The 21,791-nt window shown below is 42.1% G+C and overlaps 2 protein-coding genes across 3 annotated transcripts in view; one reads left to right on the forward strand and one right to left on the reverse strand.

Moving 5' to 3' along the window:
- Positions 1-18,575, forward strand: part of sh3gl3a (SH3-domain GRB2-like 3a) — a 37,089-nt gene extending 18,514 nt beyond the window's left edge. Inside the window, exons 2-12 of one of the 2 annotated variants that reach the window (XR_011696930.1) lie at positions 4,487-4,555; positions 5,416-5,488; positions 5,598-5,741; positions 9,178-9,311; positions 10,319-10,477; positions 11,194-11,297; positions 12,449-12,573; positions 12,717-12,749; positions 13,272-13,337; positions 14,115-15,830; positions 15,957-18,575. Coding sequence is in view for 1 of the 2 variants with exons in the window: in XM_071546543.1 (XP_071402644.1) it covers positions 4,487-4,555; positions 5,416-5,488; positions 5,598-5,741; positions 9,178-9,311; positions 10,319-10,477; positions 11,194-11,297; positions 12,449-12,573; positions 12,717-12,749; positions 13,272-13,337; positions 14,115-14,317 (1,110 nt within the window). In the remaining variant the exon portion in view is untranslated. Of the gene's footprint in view, positions 1-4,486; positions 4,556-5,415; positions 5,489-5,597; positions 5,742-9,177; positions 9,312-10,318; positions 10,478-11,193; positions 11,298-12,448; positions 12,574-12,716; positions 12,750-13,271; positions 13,338-14,114 lie in introns of both variants that reach the window. The other variant, XM_071546543.1, reaches the window with a different exon arrangement.
- Positions 18,576-19,714: 1,139 nt separating this feature from the next.
- LOC139667126 (gap junction delta-2 protein-like) lies at positions 19,715-20,920 on the reverse strand. The gene has a single exon (XM_071546542.1). The coding sequence runs from the start codon at positions 20,918-20,920 to the stop codon at positions 19,715-19,717; it is 1,206 nt and encodes a 401-aa protein (XP_071402643.1).
- Between the last annotated feature and the right edge of the window lie 871 nt (positions 20,921-21,791).

The following is a 21,791-nucleotide window of genomic DNA, read 5'->3' on the forward strand; positions in this document are numbered from 1 at the left end:
GGCAGAAAGTGATGGAATTTTGACATGCACCTAGACCATGTAGTGAATAGTCCAGTCTAAGAAAATGGACATAATACATCTATATGCATCCATATAGTGTGAGGCCTAGGTGCTTTGTCTCTGCAAAGCGTTTTCATAGCTCTGGTCTCAATAGTATCTCCTCTCCTCTCCTCTCCTATCCTCTCTGTCTAATTTATTGGCTCATTTGGTCTGGTTGCTGCTGATACCAAGCATTCATCGACTCTCAACCAGTACTGCTCTGATCCATCAAGAGCTTTATGTGTGTGGAATGTTGATAGTGGTAGTTGATGGTGTTTTGTAGCCCAGCAGGACACGTTCAACAGAACCATAAAGGCGATTTATCAGGTTTAATTGTCAATGCCCAGGTGAGATTTGAACACAATTACTTTGTATGTTAAAATGGTCGCCTAATCCTCTAGATCTTGCTAGGTTACTTGTTAGGTGATTCATAACCTGGGCACAAAGAATAGTACTGTTTGGCTCATAGGGGGCACTATAATACATCCTCAAAGTCTAAGGCTCAGCCCCGCCGCACTGTCAGTCATACCGATGTGAAACTTGGTACAGATATGTATCTATATGAAAATGTTGCAGATTCTTATGTGAAAGGTAAGCAGACTATACAGCTGTTATCATGTAGACTATCTGGTATAACAACATGACTGACACTGCAGTCTTGAGGCTCACTGGATTGCAGAGCAATCATGATTTGATTTCCGCCTTTCAGTATTTCCCTGAGAATCCCCCGGTGAATTAGTGACTAATTTCAGTTGTAAATGACGTGCATCCTGCCAGATACGACTGTTCGACCAGAAAGTAAACCTCAGACTTCAGACTTCTGTATTGATGCCAGTTAATGACTCAGGAGTCATTTCTTAGAATCAACAATCAGCAGGCAGTTAGAGGCCAATCATTTTCCAGATTGGTCTCTCTCCCTTAGGAAACTGCTGTGGATGTTTACATGACCTTATCACACAATAAGAGACTGGTGTTTCCTACCTTGTAGATGCTATTCAGTCCCATTCATGATATTTCTCATCATTTACGATATCAAATCCAAACTTCAGAGATGTGTAGATTTATGGGTCAAAGATATAAGCATAAAATAGTAGTATAAAAGCATACAATATACATTTTATATTGCCTTCAAGCCGTTCATCTGTCATTCCACAATTCGTCCCACAAATTAGTTGGAGCAACCGATAACAACAAGCTAGTTTGGTCTCTGCTACGACGCCGTTTTCAAAAGTTTAGCTAATTACGTAAAATGCAGGACTATCTCAGATATTTATTTCATAAGGGAGAGATGCCAATCTGGAAAATGAGGCCAACTTTCACCAACACCGAAGGAATCCTTTAACCTCTACACCAGGGCTCTGAAACCATGTGCCACGGAGCGCCGAGAGTCTGCAGGTTTCCATTCCAACCAAAGACTACAGCAGGTGATTTCACTGATTAGCACTCCTTCAGCCAGAGAGGAGGAACTAATCAGTTGGTTGCAATGAAAACCTGCAGAGGCTCAGTGCTCCATCGTCCCAGGGTCGAGCCCCACAACAGCCATGTGTCCTGATGAAGTGTAATTGAGCCGGATGCTTAACCCCTACCTGCTTATTCATTGTAAGTTGCTCTGGGTAAGAGCGCCAGCTAAACGCCTGCATGGTAATTTTGAATTTGCTTATTTATTGTGCTACTGAGCCCCTGGATGTAATGTCTATGGGGATCTGCACGTACATGATTAACACTAACACCATATGAGGAGTTTAGCGTCCCTGGTGACCGTCTGCCCAGTTCAGATCCAGACATGATGACGCAAGTCTCTCTCTGGTTTGGTCTCCGGTTCCTACCACTTCCTAGTTTTCTGTCTACTGAATCTGCTGCTAGCGAAGCTGCTAATTGGACTTCTTTTAGCAGGGCTGTGTCTGTGCTGGAGCGCCCATCAACACTGTCTGCACTATATTTAACCTGCTGCCAGTGCTGCTGCACCTTTTCCAGCTACTTTGAGCTGTGTTAAAACGGTATGGATGAAAGATGTCGACGTTTCAAAAGGGAATATCACTGGATTTTGGCTTTGAAATGTGGTATTCCTGCACTGCAACAAATGTCCATCTTAAATCATTACTCTCTAAACAGAATCTCCATTCGAAATTAAGATTCTGTCCCGGCTGTGTGTGGGACCAGAGCTTCACCTGCTAGAGGGCGTTGCTCTTGAACAGAGACTGGTGTCAAGATAACGTCACTTAATTCAAGAAACTGGTGATGTCACACTGATGTTTCAATTAGGGAAAGGAAGATGGAAAAGGAGACTTTGAGTGCGTCTTGGGTTATTGTATATCCCACCTCAGTCAGGACTGCTGAATCACTCCCAACCTTTCATCACAGACTGCACCTCATCCTCACCTCCCTGTGATTTTCCTCTTTCCTCTTACCTTTGCCTGCAGTCCTCTAATTTAGATCCTTTCCTAGATCTTGCCATTGTATTTTTTCATTCTTTGCACTTGTTCTGTAGGCTCCTTATTATTATCCTCATTACGGGATTCACAAATGCGTTTTCTTCTTTTCTTCGATCTGGATAAGAGCGTCTGCTAAATTGTCACCTAAACTGTAAATTGTAATAGCCTGCTGGTTTGGAGATGACTCACGGGAGAAAAGTACAAATTGCTAAAGCCTATTATTAGGAACTCTAACTTGTAATCTGCAAACTATGACCTTGTGAGTCAATTTGGAGCACATAGGCCACTGCATTTACGTAAGAGAAGCGAGGCCAAGTGGCTTGCTAGATAGTGCCATTTTGTCTTTTGTAATTTCCTTGTCGCTGTGTGATGAAAGGTGAACGGCTATCGGAATTTCCTCTGTGTAAGGACGGTTCATACAAGCCAATTCATGATTGCGTCAAATGTGTTCATGTGTTACACCAAAGCACTGTGGGCGATGACGGGGTAATAATCTGCCCTACTGCCTCTTTTTAGTAGAGCACCCTATCAGTGCTAACCTGTTCCCAAAGGATCGCCCTGTACTCTAGTTTCATATACTGCGTGACCAAAGGAGAGGGCAATGTAACACTCCTGTCATCTGAAAAGTTTATAATCCTCCAATTTGAATATTTCCAGTGCAGCTACATTGGAGTTGGAGGCAAAACAAGCTGTCTAAAACATCAACGGCATGAATGACTGCAATGGCTGCAGAATGCAGTGCAGCCACAAGACATGTTTTACCACAGCTATTGCTCTCTCCACCTACGCATATAACCCACAGATGAGCGATGACGCTTCCAAGCTGTTTATATGGCCATATGCCCACCTTTGATTGAAAGCAACAAGTTCATGTTCCCTTTCTCTGGGGGTTATCAAAAGGTATTGTGGGAAATGTAGAGGCCGCTAACTGAAGTAGACGCAGATGAGGCAGGTTGAGGGAGAGTGGGTACACCAGGAAGGTAAATTACAACAATTCATCATAAAATAAGTCCTGGAACACACTGAACATCACAGGTTTATGATCCATAACAGTATAAGAGGAACTGAGGATGGATTTGTCCTTTTAACTCAGACTGTTGTAGAAAATGAACTCAGTGACTGGCCTGCAGTCCAGCCTTTTCTACCCAACTGGACGACTAACCTAAATATTTCAGCATTAGCCCACTGTTTGTAGGCACAAAATGTCTTTAGTAATCCTCTTTAAACCTGCTAAGGAATGGTCTGAAGGCCACACTCCTCTGTCTTAAAACCACGTGCCAGTTGTATCCGGTCTGCTTTTCTCAGTGCTTTGCAACAGACTATGTGTAATTTTGGGCACGGGTGTAAGATCGGGTCAAATCTTGTTTTGCAATTATGTTGACACATGTTGAGTTGTGATATAACTGTTGAAGTCTACTTTACTAGTCTACATTACTTTTGAAACCTTTTCAGTTATTCTACAAGACTTTATTGTTGGAAAATGAAGTATGTCTGCCCCATGTAGCTCATTCTTGTTTTTGTTATTACAAGAATGAATTAAGAAAAATCAATTTTATAGCCTCTGCTATATTGATATTGCATTTTTTTCCCCATTCCAATATGAATTTGGTGTCGGATGATGTTGGGCCAGAGTGACTCTGTATGTATTAACTGACATATGAAACTGCCAATGCTGTAGTACCACATCGATTCCTTTTATGAATGGCTCTCTGCTCGCCCACAGCTCCACATCCTTGATATCAATGTGCCATATGAAAGATGACACATCAAGAATCTAGTTAATGTACCATCAGGGTGAGTGGGTGTACATACTGTATCTACGGTGAATCAGATGCATGGCCTGCATGGCAAATATAGTGAACGATAGACATGGAAACAAAATGTATATCTGTTTCAATACATTTTAATGCCTAATGTTGTTTTCTCTTCCTTCCCCCTCTCCCTCTGTCGCTACACTGCATCCTCCAATCCTCCCTACTTCTCTCTCTCTCTTTCTCTTCTCTATCTCTCTGCAGCTACTCAGTGAAAAGATAAGTGGGGCTGAGGGGACGAAGCTGGATGAAGACTTCATGGAGATGGAGAGGGTGAGTTTGAGAGACTGGAGACCTCTGATCCACTCTTTCAGTGCCATTGCGGGGCCCAACTACTTGCTGGATTTTTGGTTTGTGGTTGACATTGAAATGTTTGCTGTAAATCATGAGCTCCAGTGCATCACTCACTAAGTGCACAGGTGGTAAGTGTGAAGAAGCTGATCAGGAGCAACCAAAGTCTGCAGAAAACTTCAATCATGGCGTCTTAACAGCTTCAAACAAGTTCAAATGCATGAGCACTTCCAAGTTGTTTATTTGAACCATCAAGTTGCTTCAATGGTTATTCCCATATGATGTGAATGCAGCATTACTCTTCTAAAAGTTTATAAACACAAAAAGAACCTCTATTTGAACAATACAAGGGTTTAGCTGTGAAAAAGCTATTATAAAAACCTATGATGGACAGAAATTTGAATCAAGCCCTAGCTTTTGTTGCTGACTGGGACTAAAACTCACTGATTCAATTGAGAAATCCCAAGAGCGTCAGGCTGTCACATTCTTTGCTTGCTGAGGATATAGATTAGGGATGTACCAAAAGTTTGCAGGACAAAATTCTTCTTCTTCTTTTCTCTTTTACATTGTTTGAATACTAGAGAGTGCAAAGCTAGCGAGTTTTAGCTTTGGTCATCACACTTCCGGTGAGTCCAGGTTTCAGAGGTCTTAATAACGTAGCGCAACGTATCTTCAAATGTTTTAGATTGAACCTGTGAGCACAGTATTGTGTATTGATCCGAACCGTTACCTGAATGTACCGTTTCATCTTTAATATAGATTGAAAATGAAATCACCATGAAATACTCAAACACTGCTGCTATGTCCCTGTTTTTCTAACGTTCTTGTCTTGCCCCCAACAGAAAATCGAGGTCACCAACAAGTCAGTGTTCGACCTCTTGTCCAAAACAACAGAATACCTCCAGCCAAACCCAGGTAAAGCAGATGGCGTTGGAATCAACATAGTTCTCCTCACAGACCCTCTCTTTCTAGAGCAAGTCTCGTATTTAGTGTATTTATTGATTTGTTGTGCATTTGGCTGCAGCGTCCAGAGCCAAGCTTGGCATGCTGAACACGGTGTCGAAGATCCGAGGGCAGGTGAAGACCACCGGCTACCCCCAGACTGAAGGCCTGCTGGGAGACTGCATGCTGCGCTACGGCCATGAACTGGGAGAGGACTCTGTCTTTGGTACTGTACCACTCCCATGCATCATACATACACTGGCTATAAAAATCATTCACTCCCCGTGACTTTTTGCATGTTTTCTTGTGCCACAAAATTAGCTCAAAATACACTTTTTGTCCGGAATCTATGCAAAGCACTTTTCTTCATTGACCTCCAGGGTAAAAATAGAGAAGAGAAAGTGCACTGATAGGGAAAGCTCTGTGCTTCTACATATAATGACAGAAGGATGATAGTTTGGTTTCGTTGTCTTTGAAACCACAGGAACTGAAATTAAATGTCATCTATAAGTAACACAGGCTCACACTGCTCCAAACTGCACCCTAAATTCCCATTAAGATGTATTGAAGAGACCTGGTATAAATAAATGCATTTTGAGTTCATTTTGTAATATTAGGGAATTGACTCACCTGGGCTAATTTTGACATGATTTTTGCAGAATAGTCATCTTGTTCTTAGTAAGGATTTAATAAGGAACACAGCATTTTTCTTTTTATTCCAGGACAATTCTACTCTGTGAAAGGCTGTATAGCAACCCTAGCGCTACAACACAAACAATCACATACACATGCTTTCTCTGCTCTCTCTTCTCTGTCTCTGTCTGAGGTCATGCGGGAAACCCAGGTCATGTGTTTGAAGGCAAGGCAACGGTTTACAGATTTTATAGATGTTGTATCATCCCCTGATACACACATTTCTGCACACACTCGCACAGCCATCCCCTCTCTCTTCCACTTTGATTTTTCTTAAAACGTGTCAGTTTCTGCCATTCCACTTGTTTCCAATGCAGTTTCACTTGCTTCAAAACCTTCAAACAAGGTTCAACAGTTTGATTTGTATTGGAAAAAAATGATTTTTTTTCTCATTTATTTTAAAAAAAGAACAAGAATGTAAGACTTAATACTTAGATTAAATGACTGTTTTTTTTGCAGTGCTCTAATCAGTGATTGAATTGTGATTGTACTCACTGATATTCCATATCGGCAAACCCAAGCTGCATACTGGCAGTTCTTATCATGCATAAGATGCATCTGCGCTCACACAACCTAATGTAGATTTGAGTTGTTCAAATTCACATGCCCTTGTTCTTAGGCATGAAGTCGGTTGGCCTGCAGCACTCACACCAGTGTGTATATCACAGGGAGAGAAATTGTCTGTAAACCCTCTGTGAAACGTACCGGGCCAGAAGACAGATACAAAAAAACAAAGTTTACAAAATTGATGGAAAAGCAGCTAAAATTGATGTGACATTTGAAAGTTTATTTGTCCCTCTGTTCTACCTTTTTGCCTTTCAGTATTTCAGGAGTAGACGCAAGCTATACAATTACAGGTTCCAACACTATGTCATGGAGGGGGTCAGGCTCTGTGACCAGAGCCAACACAGAATGACAGAATGCCTGAAGAACAGCTCAAATTGATTTGGCATTTCTACTTTTCTGACTGAGCATTGAGAGAGTAAACAGGGAGGTAGAACTCAGATAAATGTGAGCTTAGCCACAGTGAGGACAGGTCGGCCCTCCGGCAAATTGGGAGCAGACGCACAGAGCTGGACTTCGTATCGGAAAGTTTATGTGCACTATTAGGCAGGATGTGAGTCGATTAAAAGCATTTTTCAGAACTTAAAATTCACTTAACTACCCCTTTCCGCTCCATACTATCTTCCTGTGTAGGTCTTTTAGCTTTGGTGCTTCTTGAAATATACCATCTTTATCTTTCTGAGGCTTTTCACCCTACATAAAATGTGAAAGCTGTGTGTCATTTTATTTCAAGGTTGTCTATCACATCATTGCCATCCAAACTGATTATAGGCCTAGACTAGATCATCTGAATACAAGGTCATCTTGCTGATTATGTGGGTTTATTAAATCAAAAATCCAGATGTAGCCAATCGGACTCCTTTCAGCCTAATTACCTCATGATGTATCGACCTCATTTCAAGTATTTAAAAAACAGGTAGGCTATATTTGTCTGTGCATGTTAGTTATTTGTGTCTAATTTGTATGTAACAGCTCTTTCAGTAAACTATATAGGGGCACGCTGAAATAGATGGCAACCTCAGTAGACCTATACATTTTCCGCAGCAAAGTTGAAATGAAATGAAATCCTACTTTCTGTTTTGTTTTGTTTTTCGGGGTTTTTTTGGGGTTTTGTTGGGTTTTTTTTGTTAAAGTAGGCATCATTTCAAATCCTCACCTCAAAGCATGTAGAGCTATTTTCTATTCCAAACCAAGGCCTGGTTTTAACCCTAACTATATGAGGTCATGAGGTGACTTTGCCCATCAGGTGCCTCTGCTCTGCTGTCCAGCTGTATTGTAACTCAGTTCTGACCCCTGCTGGACACTGAAGTCCCACCTGGAACTGAGGCTGCAGCTTCACAGAAGTAAACATGAATGAGCTCTGTAGCTTTTTTTAGGATTGTTCTCCCTGTCTGTACAACATATTGTTAACACAGACAACATGCCCATTAAGTGAGAGGAGCACAAACACCAAAATCATCCATGTGTCCCCAGTAGATCATTTGCTCCGGTGCTCCATGCTAACACTTTAGCATACACTATGTTGAGTGATAGTAGGACAGTAGCATTATCCAAAGTAAGAAAACCAACGTTTTAGTGATAAAAAGTGGTAAGTATTTTTTTAATATGGCCTGTAGATTCATACATTTTAAACATGAAATATCATGAACTCAATATAGCTCATGTAGACAGGTTTGTTTTTGTAACTATTTCAGGTGAGCAACCACATATTCATCCCTTGCGTAGTGATTTTAAGCTGTACACAGTCTCCCATCACCCACCACCTTCACTTCCTATGGAAACAGGGAAAGCAGTCCCTGATAGTTCAAAACATCGCTATTTTATATTTTATTATTTGTATTATATTCTAATTTATTTTGTTATATTTCATGTACATTTTAACAAATGTCTAGGATTTGTGAAATGGTCTTTGAACATATTTTCTATCAGAAATAAACACACACACACACACACTCACACACTCGTTCACACGAGATAGTAACTTGTGGCCACGACCTAGATGTCGTTCCCACGAGATAATAATTTGTGGCCATGAGATAGATCTTCCCACGAGTTAAAAAAAACAGGTTCCGTACAAAACTGTCAGACTTATATCATTTAAGATTACTTACCATTTAACTTTAGAGCTGCTCCAAGTTCTCAATTTCTCACTTTTAAGATAATGCTAGTCGCATGCTATCAGTCAGCATAGTGTGTCAAAGTGTTAGCATGGAGCACCAGAGCTAATGATCTACCGGGGACACTTGGATGATTTTGGTGTCTATGATCTCATCACTCGACAGGTTGACCAACAAGACAAATCTACCTGTGTATTGCGGTGTATTGCTTTAAAATGAGTTTGTATGTCACAGCGCTGAGGTGAAAAGCCCCCTGCTAACAGACTGGTATGTCTCTCTGGCCCTCAGGCTGTGGTCTGGTGGATATGGGTGATGCCATGAGGCAGATGGCTGAAGTCAAGGACTCCCTGGACATAAACGTCAAACAGAACTTTATTGACCCCCTGCAGAATCTACAGGACAAGGACCTCAAAGAGATCACGGTACATTACAGTAGCCAGATCAAAATCATGTGATAAAACAACATCACAACAACACTCTAATAATTAAAGAGGAATACTACTTAAAGAATTTACTTATGTTTCATTCTATGTTTTAGGATATTTTAATTGCTTAGTGTTTGTGAGCGTGAAGAACTCTGCTCCAAAGCCAGAAAGTAGGCAGCTGAGACCGGGATCTGGGATCTTCTCAAGATGTCCAGCCTGGAGCTCCTATATCTGTGGACTTACAGACTTTATGGCTTTATTCAATGTTTATTTGAGCTGTAAAACCCAAATAGGCTTCACTTTATTACATCTCTATGAGTGCTGAACAAGAGAATATTTTATATCCCATATTTATTTATGAAAAATTGCACCTCTTCAGGGATTTGTATGTGTATTTATTTGGATTAACCCGTAAAGTTCATACCAACTAGATGACACTTGAATGTTTCCAATGGAAAAAGTGGGTGCTTTGCAACAGCAAATAACAGTATGCAGCAAAGAAAAAAAAACGGGTTATAAATAAGAAGAGAGCCAATGAGGGTATTTAACACAACACAACCACCAATTACCACATTGAGTAAAAATACATGAATGGAAATATATGAATTACAGCTTGTTTGGTATGTGTGTAAAAAAACAAAAAACAAGCAGTAGTAGTGTATACTGATACAAAGTAAAAGGAACATAAAATAAGTGATAAATGTGCTATATGAACATATATTCATACATCAAATTATGAGAATATATGCAAAATTAAAATGTAAAGATATATGACATATAAAGCAAATAAAAAACAAAATGATTTCCAGCATATATACAGGATGTGCAGAATGTGCGTTGTTCCAGATCATATCATACATATTCAGATCATACAGATTCAGATCATACACATGTGCAGATATATACAGGACATATGCAGAAAATCTGGAACATGCTGACATGTGTTGTAAAAAAAAAACTAACTATAGTATAGTATTTTGGATTGAACCTGTTCCTGTTTGCAGCACCACCTGAAGAAGCTGGAGGGCCGCCGGTTAGACTTCGACTACAAGAAGAAGCGTCAGGGGAAGATCCCGGACGAGGAGATCCGCCAGGCGGTGGAGAAGTTTGAAGAGAGCAAAGACCTGGCAGAGAGGAGCATGTTCAACTTCCTGGAGAACGATGTAAGAGAAACTTATAAATAAAATGGGAGCCAATGGGGTTATTAAACATAACGCATCTGACAATTTCAACGTGTAAAGAACATATAAAGTAGTAGACCGTAGTAGACAGTAGACCATACTGAGACAAAAAAAACAAATGATTAAAAAATCTTAATATATGCAGTATGAAATAAGTGAAATCTTCACAAGTTATAGATATAGAAAAAATATCTAGATTTATTTGAAATATACAAATGAGAAAATATGGTAGTATGAAAATAAACTAGTGTCTAAGCGGGTAGATGTGTGTTGTAAAAACTATTCACCTTATCAAATATATTCAATTTACATATTAAGATAACATGTAGAAAATGTGCAGATTTGGATGTATGCATTGTGAAGAGACAGGTTTAGACGCTATTTTAAAACATACTGATCTCCAGCATATGGTATGTCACATTATTATAAATACAAGAAAGAAGGTTCATAAATTTGTTTATATTTATTTCATTTTGAAGCTGTAAAAGGTTTCCATTGGTAATCTTACCCTGAAGAGTTAAGAATGGTTATGAACAAAGGAAAAATGTATTTTCTATTTATAAGTCAAGCTCAGTATGAGCCATAATGTAATATGCTGGTGACTGATACTGGGATTTTGTGTCATTTAACCTGTGAGACATGTGGGTGATGTAATATGGTCTGACGTGTGTGTGTGTGTGTGTGTGTGTTGTTGATAGGTAGAGCAGGTGAGCCAGTTGTCAGCGTTGATCGAGGCGGCGTTAGAGTACCACCGGCAGTCGTCTGCAATCCTGGAGGAGCTCAGTGGCAAGCTGCAGAAGAGGTGAGAAGGATTCATTCTTGTACTTGAAGCCATATTTCATTTTGCTGTAAGTTCTCAGTTTTTAGTGCACATGCCTCTGTCGGAGAATCAGGTAGTTTTCATTCTGTCATACTTTTCAAGAAGTTGAAAGCCTGGATGCCAGCGGTGGCAGCTAATGCCGGAGACTGACTCTTCCCCGGCTTGTGGGAGATGTGATGTGTGCTGAAAAGGGAAAATATTCTGGGGTGTCCTGGACACAGAAATAGAATGGATAGAACGGCCACTTTCTGATTTGTCAAGGTAATTTCTTTTGGTACACTTAAAGATGGCTGCCATAGAATGTAGATGTCATGTCTAGTCATGGAAATGAGCGTTGGCACGACACAGGAACTTGGAATGCATCAGAATGTTAAGTTAAATGATGCCATGCCCATAGTAACACATGATGTTCCCAGAGTCTCATGCACCAATGCTGATATGCTGAACATTCAAATTCCGTGGCAGCCATCTTGAGGTGTACCAGTCAAATCACCATTCAAGAGTGTGGATTTGATTAGATGTGGCCATTCTATTCATTCCAGTTCTGTGGTCCTGGTGGCTCGCCCGGTCATTGTGGGTTCTGTCTACCCCACAACCCTTTGTCCCATATTATCACACCTTTCTCTCTCCTGTCTTGCACACTGAAAATCATGCACGGGGCGAATAAAAGTGAGAGAATAGAAGTCAGAGTTCACGTGAATGAACACATGGCCAATCAATAGAAATGCTGCTTCAGATATGTTGACCACTGAAAGACAGTCCAACATGGAGCAGTCTCTAATTGTGGCAGTGTCATATCATCCAATATTATACATCAGTGCTCTAGCAGAGGCTCCTCATCCTCTTAAGATAAGATAAGGTAAGACAGCACTTTATTGATCCCCTTGGGGAAATCCAGGACCCTGGACCCTCAGACCCTCTTCTTCTAGAGCAAGCAGAGCAAACACTCTTTTGTCCATTTTTATTTTCAGCAACACTATCCCCTTCGTTACTTCAGGAGCTCAAGGACTCAAAAAACCACTGCCTTCAAAATAAATGCAAAAATAGTGAAATATCATTTTAACAGGCCACTGTATTTTACCTTATATGACAAGCTTTTACATTCTGCTGTCCTGGTATCTTCTCACCCACAGGATATCCACAGCTAGCAGCCGCCCCAAGAGAGAGTTCAAACCAAAGTCCATCATGACCAGCATTGAGACCATCGACAACAGTCAGCACAACGGACTGTCCTACAGCTCCTCGCTCAAATCCTCAGGTACGGCTGGACCGGCCGCCTCCAAATTTGCCTTTAATTTATCTGTGCCGTTGCCTGGTTTTCTGTAATTTCCTCTGTCAGCTCCATCTCCATTGTTGTCTTTGAGTTCTGGTATATGTTTTTTTTTCTGTCATTCCTTACAGATATCCAGCTCAACCACACATTCAATGGGAAAAGTAGGTATTTCTTTTAAAGTGTTAAGCTGTCAGGCTGTCATCCCATATTGGGCTTTTAACCTAAACTATATAATGTGTGCTCCTATAAGAGGTTGGGAATATCTATGCCCCCCTTTCCACCTGGCATTAACATGTGTCTCACATGCAGACTGTGTCTAGATACTGTATGATGTAGCTGGATTACGTTTACACCTGACATTAAAATGCATCTCTGGTGTACGCACTGAAATTGGATTTCTCTCTTTTGCTCTATCCAATTACAATACGATTACCCAGGAGGCATGTTAATATCTAGAGCTCAATCTCCTCTGAATCTTCATTAAAGAGATGCTTTGTGAAAAATGTCTGCTGCCCTCTAGTGGTAAAATTCAGCCATAACTGGTGTACATGCAGTATGGTACAGTACAGACTCACATGGCCCATCTGCAGTTGTTTTGCTTCACCATGTGTGTGTATCAGTGTGTATTGTGTTTGTTGTGCTTGCCTCATCACCATCTCCATATCTCTTCACCTCTCACCCAGCTGATCACTTCACCTCTGTCCCACTGTCTTGGCCTGACAGCCCTACTACCAATGGCAATAGTCACCGTGAGTAACACAAACACACACACACATATATATATATATATATTTAGAGACACCAGTAACATGAGAAGGGGAAAAAAGTTGGAGATGAGTAGTTTTCCACCATAAATGTGAATAAAAAAATCTTCAAATTGTAATCTTGAAAAAAGTCCACATTACTGCTCACTGTTGAGTTAACTGTTAGCTAACTCACTTAGCCAATTATAACGTTTTATTTTTTATAATAATTTAATAATAATAATCATGAAAACTCACCTTTGTAAGAAGTGTGTTCCTACTACAATGTTTAAGTGCAGTAATAAACACAAAAACACAAATAGGAAAATAAAAATGACAGGAATAGAGAAAATGACTCTGGACCAATCATAATTCTTTCTGCCCTCAGAACACATTTGACTGAGTAAAACTCCTATGAGCATAAAAATCCCGTCCCGGATATTTCCACACAGTTTCATTCATTTCATGTGGCTGGTTTGGTCTTGCATTTTGTTTGTCATTATCACAAACTGTCCGCCAGTCTACTGTCTCTTCATTGTAAATAATCATCATAAGTGACCAGCATGGTGGAATAAAGGCTAAATGAAATAACTAAAATCTGTACAGATACTTGTAAATACAGGAACAACTTGCGTTTTGTAACACCTTCCTCTCCTCATCTTCTGTCCATCTGTCCCTCTCTTCCTCTTTCTCTCTATCTGCCCATGTCTTTCCTCTCCCTCTATATCCTTCTATGTCCTCTTCCCTCTCTCTCTCTTCCTCCGTATATCTGTCCCGGGGCAGAGTCGGAGGTGTTGGACCAGCCGTGCTGCCGCTCGCTCTACGACTTCGAGCCGGAGAACGAGGGCGAGCTGGGCTTCAAGGAGGGAGACATCATCATCCTCACCAACCAGATCGACGAGAACTGGTACGAGGGCATGATCAACGGCGAGTCCGGTTTCTTCCCCATCAACTACGTGGACGTGATCGTCCCGCTGCCCCAGTGAGACCGGTCCCGTGCAGACTCCCTCCGGCCTCATCGCACTCAGCCTCCGCCCGGCCTCTGTCCTTGACTCGGGGCCTGAAAATTTCGTGGGGACCAGCTCAACCCGCAGCTGAAACATCTCTGCTTTCTGAATTTGAATCGAGCCAGGAAAGTAGTAGTTTAGTCTCGAGTACCGACCCGACTAAAGCTCAAAATGTTGCCGGTTATGTTATTTTTCTCCGTCGATATTTTACGAACCCGAAGCCAACTGAAACCTAAGCCATTAAGTGAGAAATTCAGCCTGGCCAGACCTGAGTCCTTTGGGTCTGGGGACTGGGTGAATATGTCAAGGAGCCGTCAAACTCCATAACTCCAGCCTCTCCATCCTTCAGATGAGGCCGTCTCCCTGTTCGGCCTGATGTGAGGTCGTCTCCTCACCCTGCTCTCCAAACCTCTGAGCTGTCTGCCTGAGCCCTCGCCACCTCGCCACACACTGAAGAGCAACACTTTCCTTGAAGCGCATTGCTGGACGTCATGACTGCACTGTAAGAGCATTCCAGGCATATATGCTTTATTATCACATTGTAATCTCGTGAGAAACATTACAGGCATTTCAGTGTATTAACGATGTTATAAAACTGTTAAATAGTTATCCCAGAAATGATAGGGGCTTTGCAGTTGCGTCACAAATCTGCTAGCAGCTACGTCTGGTGCCATCATGGAGGTCAAGTGGAGAATTATCTGTGAGCAAATAATTTCTAAATATATAACAACCTGGCTGGAAAAAAAGCGATACCACTGTGGTATGGGTGTAGATCTATTTACCGTATTTCCTCTAATAGTGGACGGTAGTCAATTAAAAGCCGGGTCTCCGATAATGGCCGGGGCAGTGGTCGACACGAACAAATAAAGGCCCGCCCCAAATACAGGCCAGGGAAAAAAACAAAGGAAAAAACAACGGTGGATACCGGTAAACTCCTGGTGCCTGTTATATAATGTAACTGTAGTTTGTAGTAACGTACAAGTGCCACAAGATGGCAGTATGCCACAAGATGGCTCGGCCGGCGGAAGTCTCTGGAGCGTGCCGTCGTCGATTACCGTAATTATCGGCATTGCAGTAACAAAAAAATGGCTACCTAACGTACCCCAACAGAAGCAGATCAGAAAACAAGGAGGCTTCGTACTAAAATATGAGCAAATATACTTATCAAACAGAGGGAACTAGAAATAAAGGCCTGTCTCTAATATAAGCCTGCTTCCAATAAAGGCCTGGTATCCTCTGCAGTTGAGGTAAATAAAGGCCCGGGCCAATATTAGAGGAAATACGGTAGTCACATTATAAGTAAAAGTGAAAAGTGTGATAAGGTGGATTTGTTTCCAAATGTAGGTTACTGTGACACAGTAAACTTGTCTCTTGTCTTTAGCCCTAGTCTCTACTCCAAACCACTCTGAGTTGTAGCTTGAGAAGAGTCAGCTCAGTTAACCTGAAAAAACTGTTAGCTAGCTAACTAGCCAGCAAAGACACTGATGTTAATGTGAACATGCAACTACTAGCAAAACATGTGAGTTGTAGATTGAGAAGAAACAGCAGAGTTAACCTGAACAAACTGTTAGCTAGCTAACTAGTCAGCAGGCTAATTTAGTAAAGCTCTAATGTTAAGGTTAACATGCAACTACTAGCCACTAACGCTAGCTTCTACTAGATACATAGCTAGTGTGCAAATGAGATGTGTTTACAACAAGACAGTGATGGTTAGCTGACCACATACTATGTTTAGCTAGCTAGCAAGCTGACATGATCTAAACACATAATCAGTCAGATCCTAGTCAAAAACAGCACAGGTATTAACAGTCTATTCAATGCTGTTAAGACAGCCAAGTTGTATGTTTAGAAACACTGAGCTTAGCACCTCCAATATGGCCGCCAGAGGGTGCGTTACATCACCTGAAAGCCTTCTATTCAAGACATTTTGAATATTCTTAATAGCATTTTATGTTCTGTTTTACAATCATAATGTAAGCATCACGTTATTATGTGTTGATGATGCCTTGTAAGGCCTTATCAGCAGCACTTCAAGAGAAGTCTTGCCAAAGTCAAAATGTGAAATTCAGTCTTCACACTGTACACAAAACATTTGATCACTGATGTTGGCTTTCACTCAATGGCGCCCTACCGTTTCACACAGACATTCCATATTTATTTGAGACATATTGTTATTATTTTTTGTGGTTTTGTGAACAGTGAAAACCTTCTCCCAAAGAGTGCTCAGGCTCAACCTCTAACATTGCCATTTCAATATCCAGTCAGTGTGTTTTTTAAGTCTCATCCGGTTAATTGTATGGCTGTACACATTTCAAAGATTGACAGACCATATTGGACAGTGATCATGTCTAATGCACAGCTGAAGTCGCACCAGTGTTTGAAAACCTCACATTCAACTGGGATCATGGTAGGCAGTACTTTGTGTATATTGCTACTCAGTTAGACTTTGCCTGTGTTCAGGTTGGCCTGTCTTGTATTCTAGCTCTCTATCCATGTCTTTTCTCTTCCTTGGTGCAAATTTGACTTTGCCTGTCTGCCTGCTGTGCTCTTAAGTGTTGCCCGGAACACATTTTTTAAGACTGTGAGGAACTGAAGTGAAGTCCCATCTCTCTGAATGTCCCTCTCTTTCTCTCTGTTTACATGGTCTGACTTATTGTGACATGATGCCTCATAGTAAGGACTGCACCGCCCGCTCTGTGTCAGATAGGGATGAATGCCTTGTCACACTTAAAACCATATAAAAGTGCTTTTTAAATGTTGTCTGTATTGCACTGAAGCTTTAGAATCTACCTACCACACACTTCTATGGACATGCACCTAATTTTGTTTATTTGTTTCTCTCCTTGAACGTTGCACTTTGTGTCATTCACGACAGGGTTAAAATCCCTCTACCATATCAGATATATATGCGTCAAAATGATGGTAGATGCTTAGATTTATATAACCTCAGATGTTCTTTGTACTGTACAATAATGAAACTGTTAAATCCACTATCCCAATTGTTGTAATTTAGATCGGAAAAACAATTGTATCGCGTCTTAAATCAGGTGTAGACGAAATCTGTGGAGGTAGATTATCCTATAACTTGTGAAACTCATTCCAGATCGCTTATTAGCTAGTGTTTGGCTAGTGAAAAGATAAGCAGTAGGATAAGGAATAGGCTACAGTTTCTGTGTGGCTGTGCTGATAAACCTGTGGTCAATTAAGAAGTCCATCAGGGCTTGTGAGACAGTAAACCAGCCTGATAACAGGCAGTAGCCTCTCCTGAGAATAGATGTAGTGTATTCAGTTCAGAGCCACTAGACAAGAGAGCGAAAAAGGCAGATTAGTCAAGAATGATCTAATGGCAATGCCATAAAGACTTATTTTTTTCCAGAAGTGTGTGCATTTTCTTATTTTTTCTTATTTTTGTTTTATACACAAAGAGTTGCTGTTAAAGTGAACAGACATAACCCCAGGCCAAAACTCCGGTTTGGGTGTTGCTACCAAAATGTACTCAATGTACTGCATTCTTAATTTTGTTTCATCTCTTATGTGGACCAACTATACTTTATGAACAATAGGGGGAAATATACAAAATGTAATGTATTGGAAACTATTGTTAGCTTGCAATTGTTGTAGATGTTTAAGATGTTGCATGATGATTTTTTTTTAAAGATTGTAACCATGGATCTCTGAGCACAAGGTGCTATCTGCAACACAGTCACACCACATTACATTACAAAAAAGAATGTACATCCGGGTGATTTAATCATGTATTCAGTCTTACAGTCTTATTGTTATTAGAACATTTGAAAAAAAATGTTGGGGGATAATGAATTATTTTCAACAGAATTCAGCTTGGTTTAAGATCATTTCAGTTATTTAGTGAAAATGTCTTGAAACAAGTCTTGAAACAATCTCCCATTTGCAGAGCTTTTGACTCAGTTTACTGAAGATTTAACCCTGAATATAACATCAACCTTTTTCTTTGCAGTATACAGGCCTATATTATGAACAACTGACTCTTTGATAACACTAAAACAAGACCCCCCTCAACACTGTACCTCTGTCTGTTTGCCTTTCCAGCTCTGAAAAGTCTCTCCTCACTATTCATTTTACAACAAACTTCTAGTCAATGGAAACTGGCTGCGCATTTCTGTGTTTTGTTTCTTTTCTGTAGCATAATTTATACAAAAAGGTGTTTTATAGATGTTGTAAATGAATATATTAATAAATATATTGCGTAAATAAATGACAAGCAAATATTGAGCCACCTTTCCCTTGCTTTCATTTGTATGCCTTGATCTGTGAAATTTAAAACAAATTGATCAACCCACTGTCATCAGTCTCCATATTGAACTCTGAATATCTATACACTCATCACTATCTATCTACCTATCTACCCAGTTCACTGTGAAACACAAAATAATAGTAGATCCACATAAATGCAAAGGAATTTGGCACTTTTTTTTTTTACAAGCAAGGTTAGATTTCTCTTCTATTATTCTAGTCTAAAGTTCACCCAGTGAGTAAACATTATGCAAAATCACATATTTAATCATTCATTTTAGTGGCTTCAGGTTTTAAGACTCACCTTGCACCAGAGTTTAAACCAGTATTTATTGGTAATATACTGTATATATATTACCATTGTTTTACCATTGCTTTGGTTCATTCAGTGATCAGTAGATCAGAGGTTCTCAAACATTTTCAAGTCCTGCCAGTAGATTTTGTCCCGGGGATCCATATGGGAAGTTTTTTGCTGTTGATTTACTACTGAATTGGAGAGATACAGGGTTCCCACACTCATCGGACATAAAATTGACTTTCAATGACTTTCAAGGTCTTGCTTGCAACACATAAAATTGTTTTGCAGTCAAATTAGATATCAAGCAGGCCTCATTTTTTACTCATGATCTTGGCAAGTCAAGAAATCATAGTGAAAACACCAATCTCTATCACAGTTTTCCACAGGATGCGAAGTGTTAATGCTAGGGCAGAGAGAGGTCCAGAGAGCTGAGGTGTATTGATGATTTAATAAAAAAAAAAAAAAAGTACTTTCAAGGCGATCCACTCATTTTCAAAAGCTTTTAAGGCCTTCGTTTACTTTCCTCAAATCCACAACTTTCAAGGATTTTTGAGGCTGATGTGAACCGTGGAGATAATTGTGATCAGAGTAAAACCTATGATTAGAACACTCAATATTCTACATCATTTAACTGGTATAATTTCTAGTAAATTCAATTATAGTGAAATTAAACTATTCATTTTGCTGGGGATCCCCTGGAACCCTCGCAAGGACTCCTGGGAGTCCCTGGACCCCAGTTTGAAAGGCACTGGTCTAGAAGAATAAAGAAAGATTGATTACAGCTAAATGCTTCCCCACGGTCGTGCTCATATCCAGACCTCAGCGCTCCTCTGCTTGGGACCCCTGCTCTCCCTCTTACCCTTCAGAGGCTGCCTCTCTCCTCTATGGGAGTCCTGTCTCTTCGGCTGCTCCAGCCTCGTCTCTATGCCTTCCTCAGGCTCCCTCAGCGGGCCACAGTTCCCAGCACAGGTCCAGTCTGGCCGGTGGCCCACCACCAGGTCCAGCGTGGGCAGGGAGGTGGTGCTGGTCACGTCCCTGAAGCCCAGAGAGGAGGTGAGAGAGGGGCTGTCCGGAGGGAAGGTCTCATATCCCCCTCTCATACCGGGACAACCCCTCCAGGACGCCCCCTCCCTCAGCCTCACGACCTGGCGGATCTTCTTCCAGCCCAGGTGGTTGAGCTCCAGCAGGTTGAGCAGGATGCAGAAAACCCCCACGCAGAACATGAAGATCAGGAAGATGGTCTTCTCCGTGGGCCTGGAGATGTAGCAGTCCACCGGCTGGGTGCAGGGGACCGAGGAACACAGGAAATGGACGGGCACCTGGAAGCCAAACAGCCTCCACTGGGCCAGGACGAAGCCCACCTCTAGAATGGCTCGCAAACACACATGGAATACGTAACACTTGGACAAAACCCCCCCAGAAGCCCCGGGACCCTCTGCGTTCCCCTCCTTGTAGGTGTGAGGTCGGGCCTGGCTCAAGGACACCACGTTGTTGGGGTCTCCCTTCTGGAGGCTCTGGGGGTTGATGCCTTCCAGCACGTCCGCCAAACTGTGGCCCAGATGCTTATGGGAGCGGATGGAACAACTGTCTGAGTCGCAGCTCCGATCGTAGGCCTCCCGTCCGCCGTCTCGCCCCCCGTCGAGGCCCGCCTCCCCCGGGATAGCCCCCTGTCCGCGCCCCTGCCTCTGGGCGGCGTTGTGGGGCAGCTTGGAGAGGTTGTGCCACGTGTAGATGATGAAGCAGAGGGACGGCGTGGAGACGCTGATGATGTGGAAGACCCAGAAACGAGGCTGCGAGATGGGGGCGAAGGCGTCGTAGCAGACGGTGGAGCATCCCGGCTGCAGCGTGTTGCACACAAACATCTCTTGCTCGTCGGCGTACACGTCTTCGGTCGCCACGGCGACGATGAGCAGTCGGAAGATGACCATGACGGTGAGCCACAGGCGACCGATCATGGTGGAGTGCTGGTGGACGGCGTCCAGGAGGCGCTTCAGCAGGGTCCACTCCGTCATGATGGCCTGTGGCGGCCGGCTGACTCGGGGAGGGACGAGCCGCCTGGAGCAGAGCAGTCTGCTGGGGGCAGATCCACCTCTCCTCCTCCTCCTCCTCCTCCTCCTCCTCCTCCTCCTCTCCTACCCTGTGGCACCAGCTGACTCTCCTGGAGGGCTTTGATCTGAGACTGACGCCAGCTCCCAACCCTCCTGGGGCGAGCCTAGCCCCCCTAAACTCTCCTACCTCTAGACCTCTTGTTCTTGTGTTTTTCTCAATACCAAAAACACTTGGTTCTTGGTGAAAAGGTCTTCTGCAGTCAGAAAAGTCCAGCAGAGCATCCACTCTGCCTGGCTGCAGCGTAGACTTCCTCTCTCCCTGGATGATCCCCAGCTCTGCCTGGCTCGAGAGCGGTGGAGCCATTGCAAGAGAGAGCCATCCCATCCTTCAAAGATAAGGATGGGCTGACACACACACACACACAGACTCACCAGCTGGATGGCCACTTGACATGAGTCACATTGCGGGCTCTCTCTCTCTCTTGTCTTTAGGATCCATTTTAAAACTGAGAGACGGCACCCTTCCTCTACTGGAGGACCCACTGATAGCAGCGACTGATAGAGCATTCTTCACAGATTACTCCTCTGAAAGCTAATGGGCTCTTCCTTTAATGGAGAGGCATTTTTAAATGTGGCAGCGTTCTTGATTGCAAATGCATGAGCATGCTCACTATCACACTCTGGAAAGCACTTGGATGCTATACGGCTTACTGAAAGGACTTGTGTCTGCTTTGGTTATGTTGCTTTTGTATTCACCGCACAAACAAATCTGGAGCCATAACTGAGCAAAACAGTTTAAGAATAGGGTTTGGACTCATCAAAATAAGTATGGCCT

The sequence above is a fragment of the Centroberyx affinis genome, unplaced genomic scaffold (genome assembly GCF_046629955.1).
Source record: "Centroberyx affinis isolate AG114_WGS23_722 - 3 ecotype Tasmania unplaced genomic scaffold, CSIRO-AGI_Caff_v1 ptg005310l_1, whole genome shotgun sequence".
NCBI lineage: Eukaryota > Metazoa > Chordata > Actinopteri > Beryciformes > Berycidae > Centroberyx > Centroberyx affinis.

Bases quoted from the DNA above. Each gene is read 5' to 3' on its own strand.
- LOC139667126 (XM_071546542.1), bottom strand. From the start codon at position 20,920: ATGACGGAGTGGACCCTGCTGAAGCGCCTCCTGGACGCCGTCCACCAG.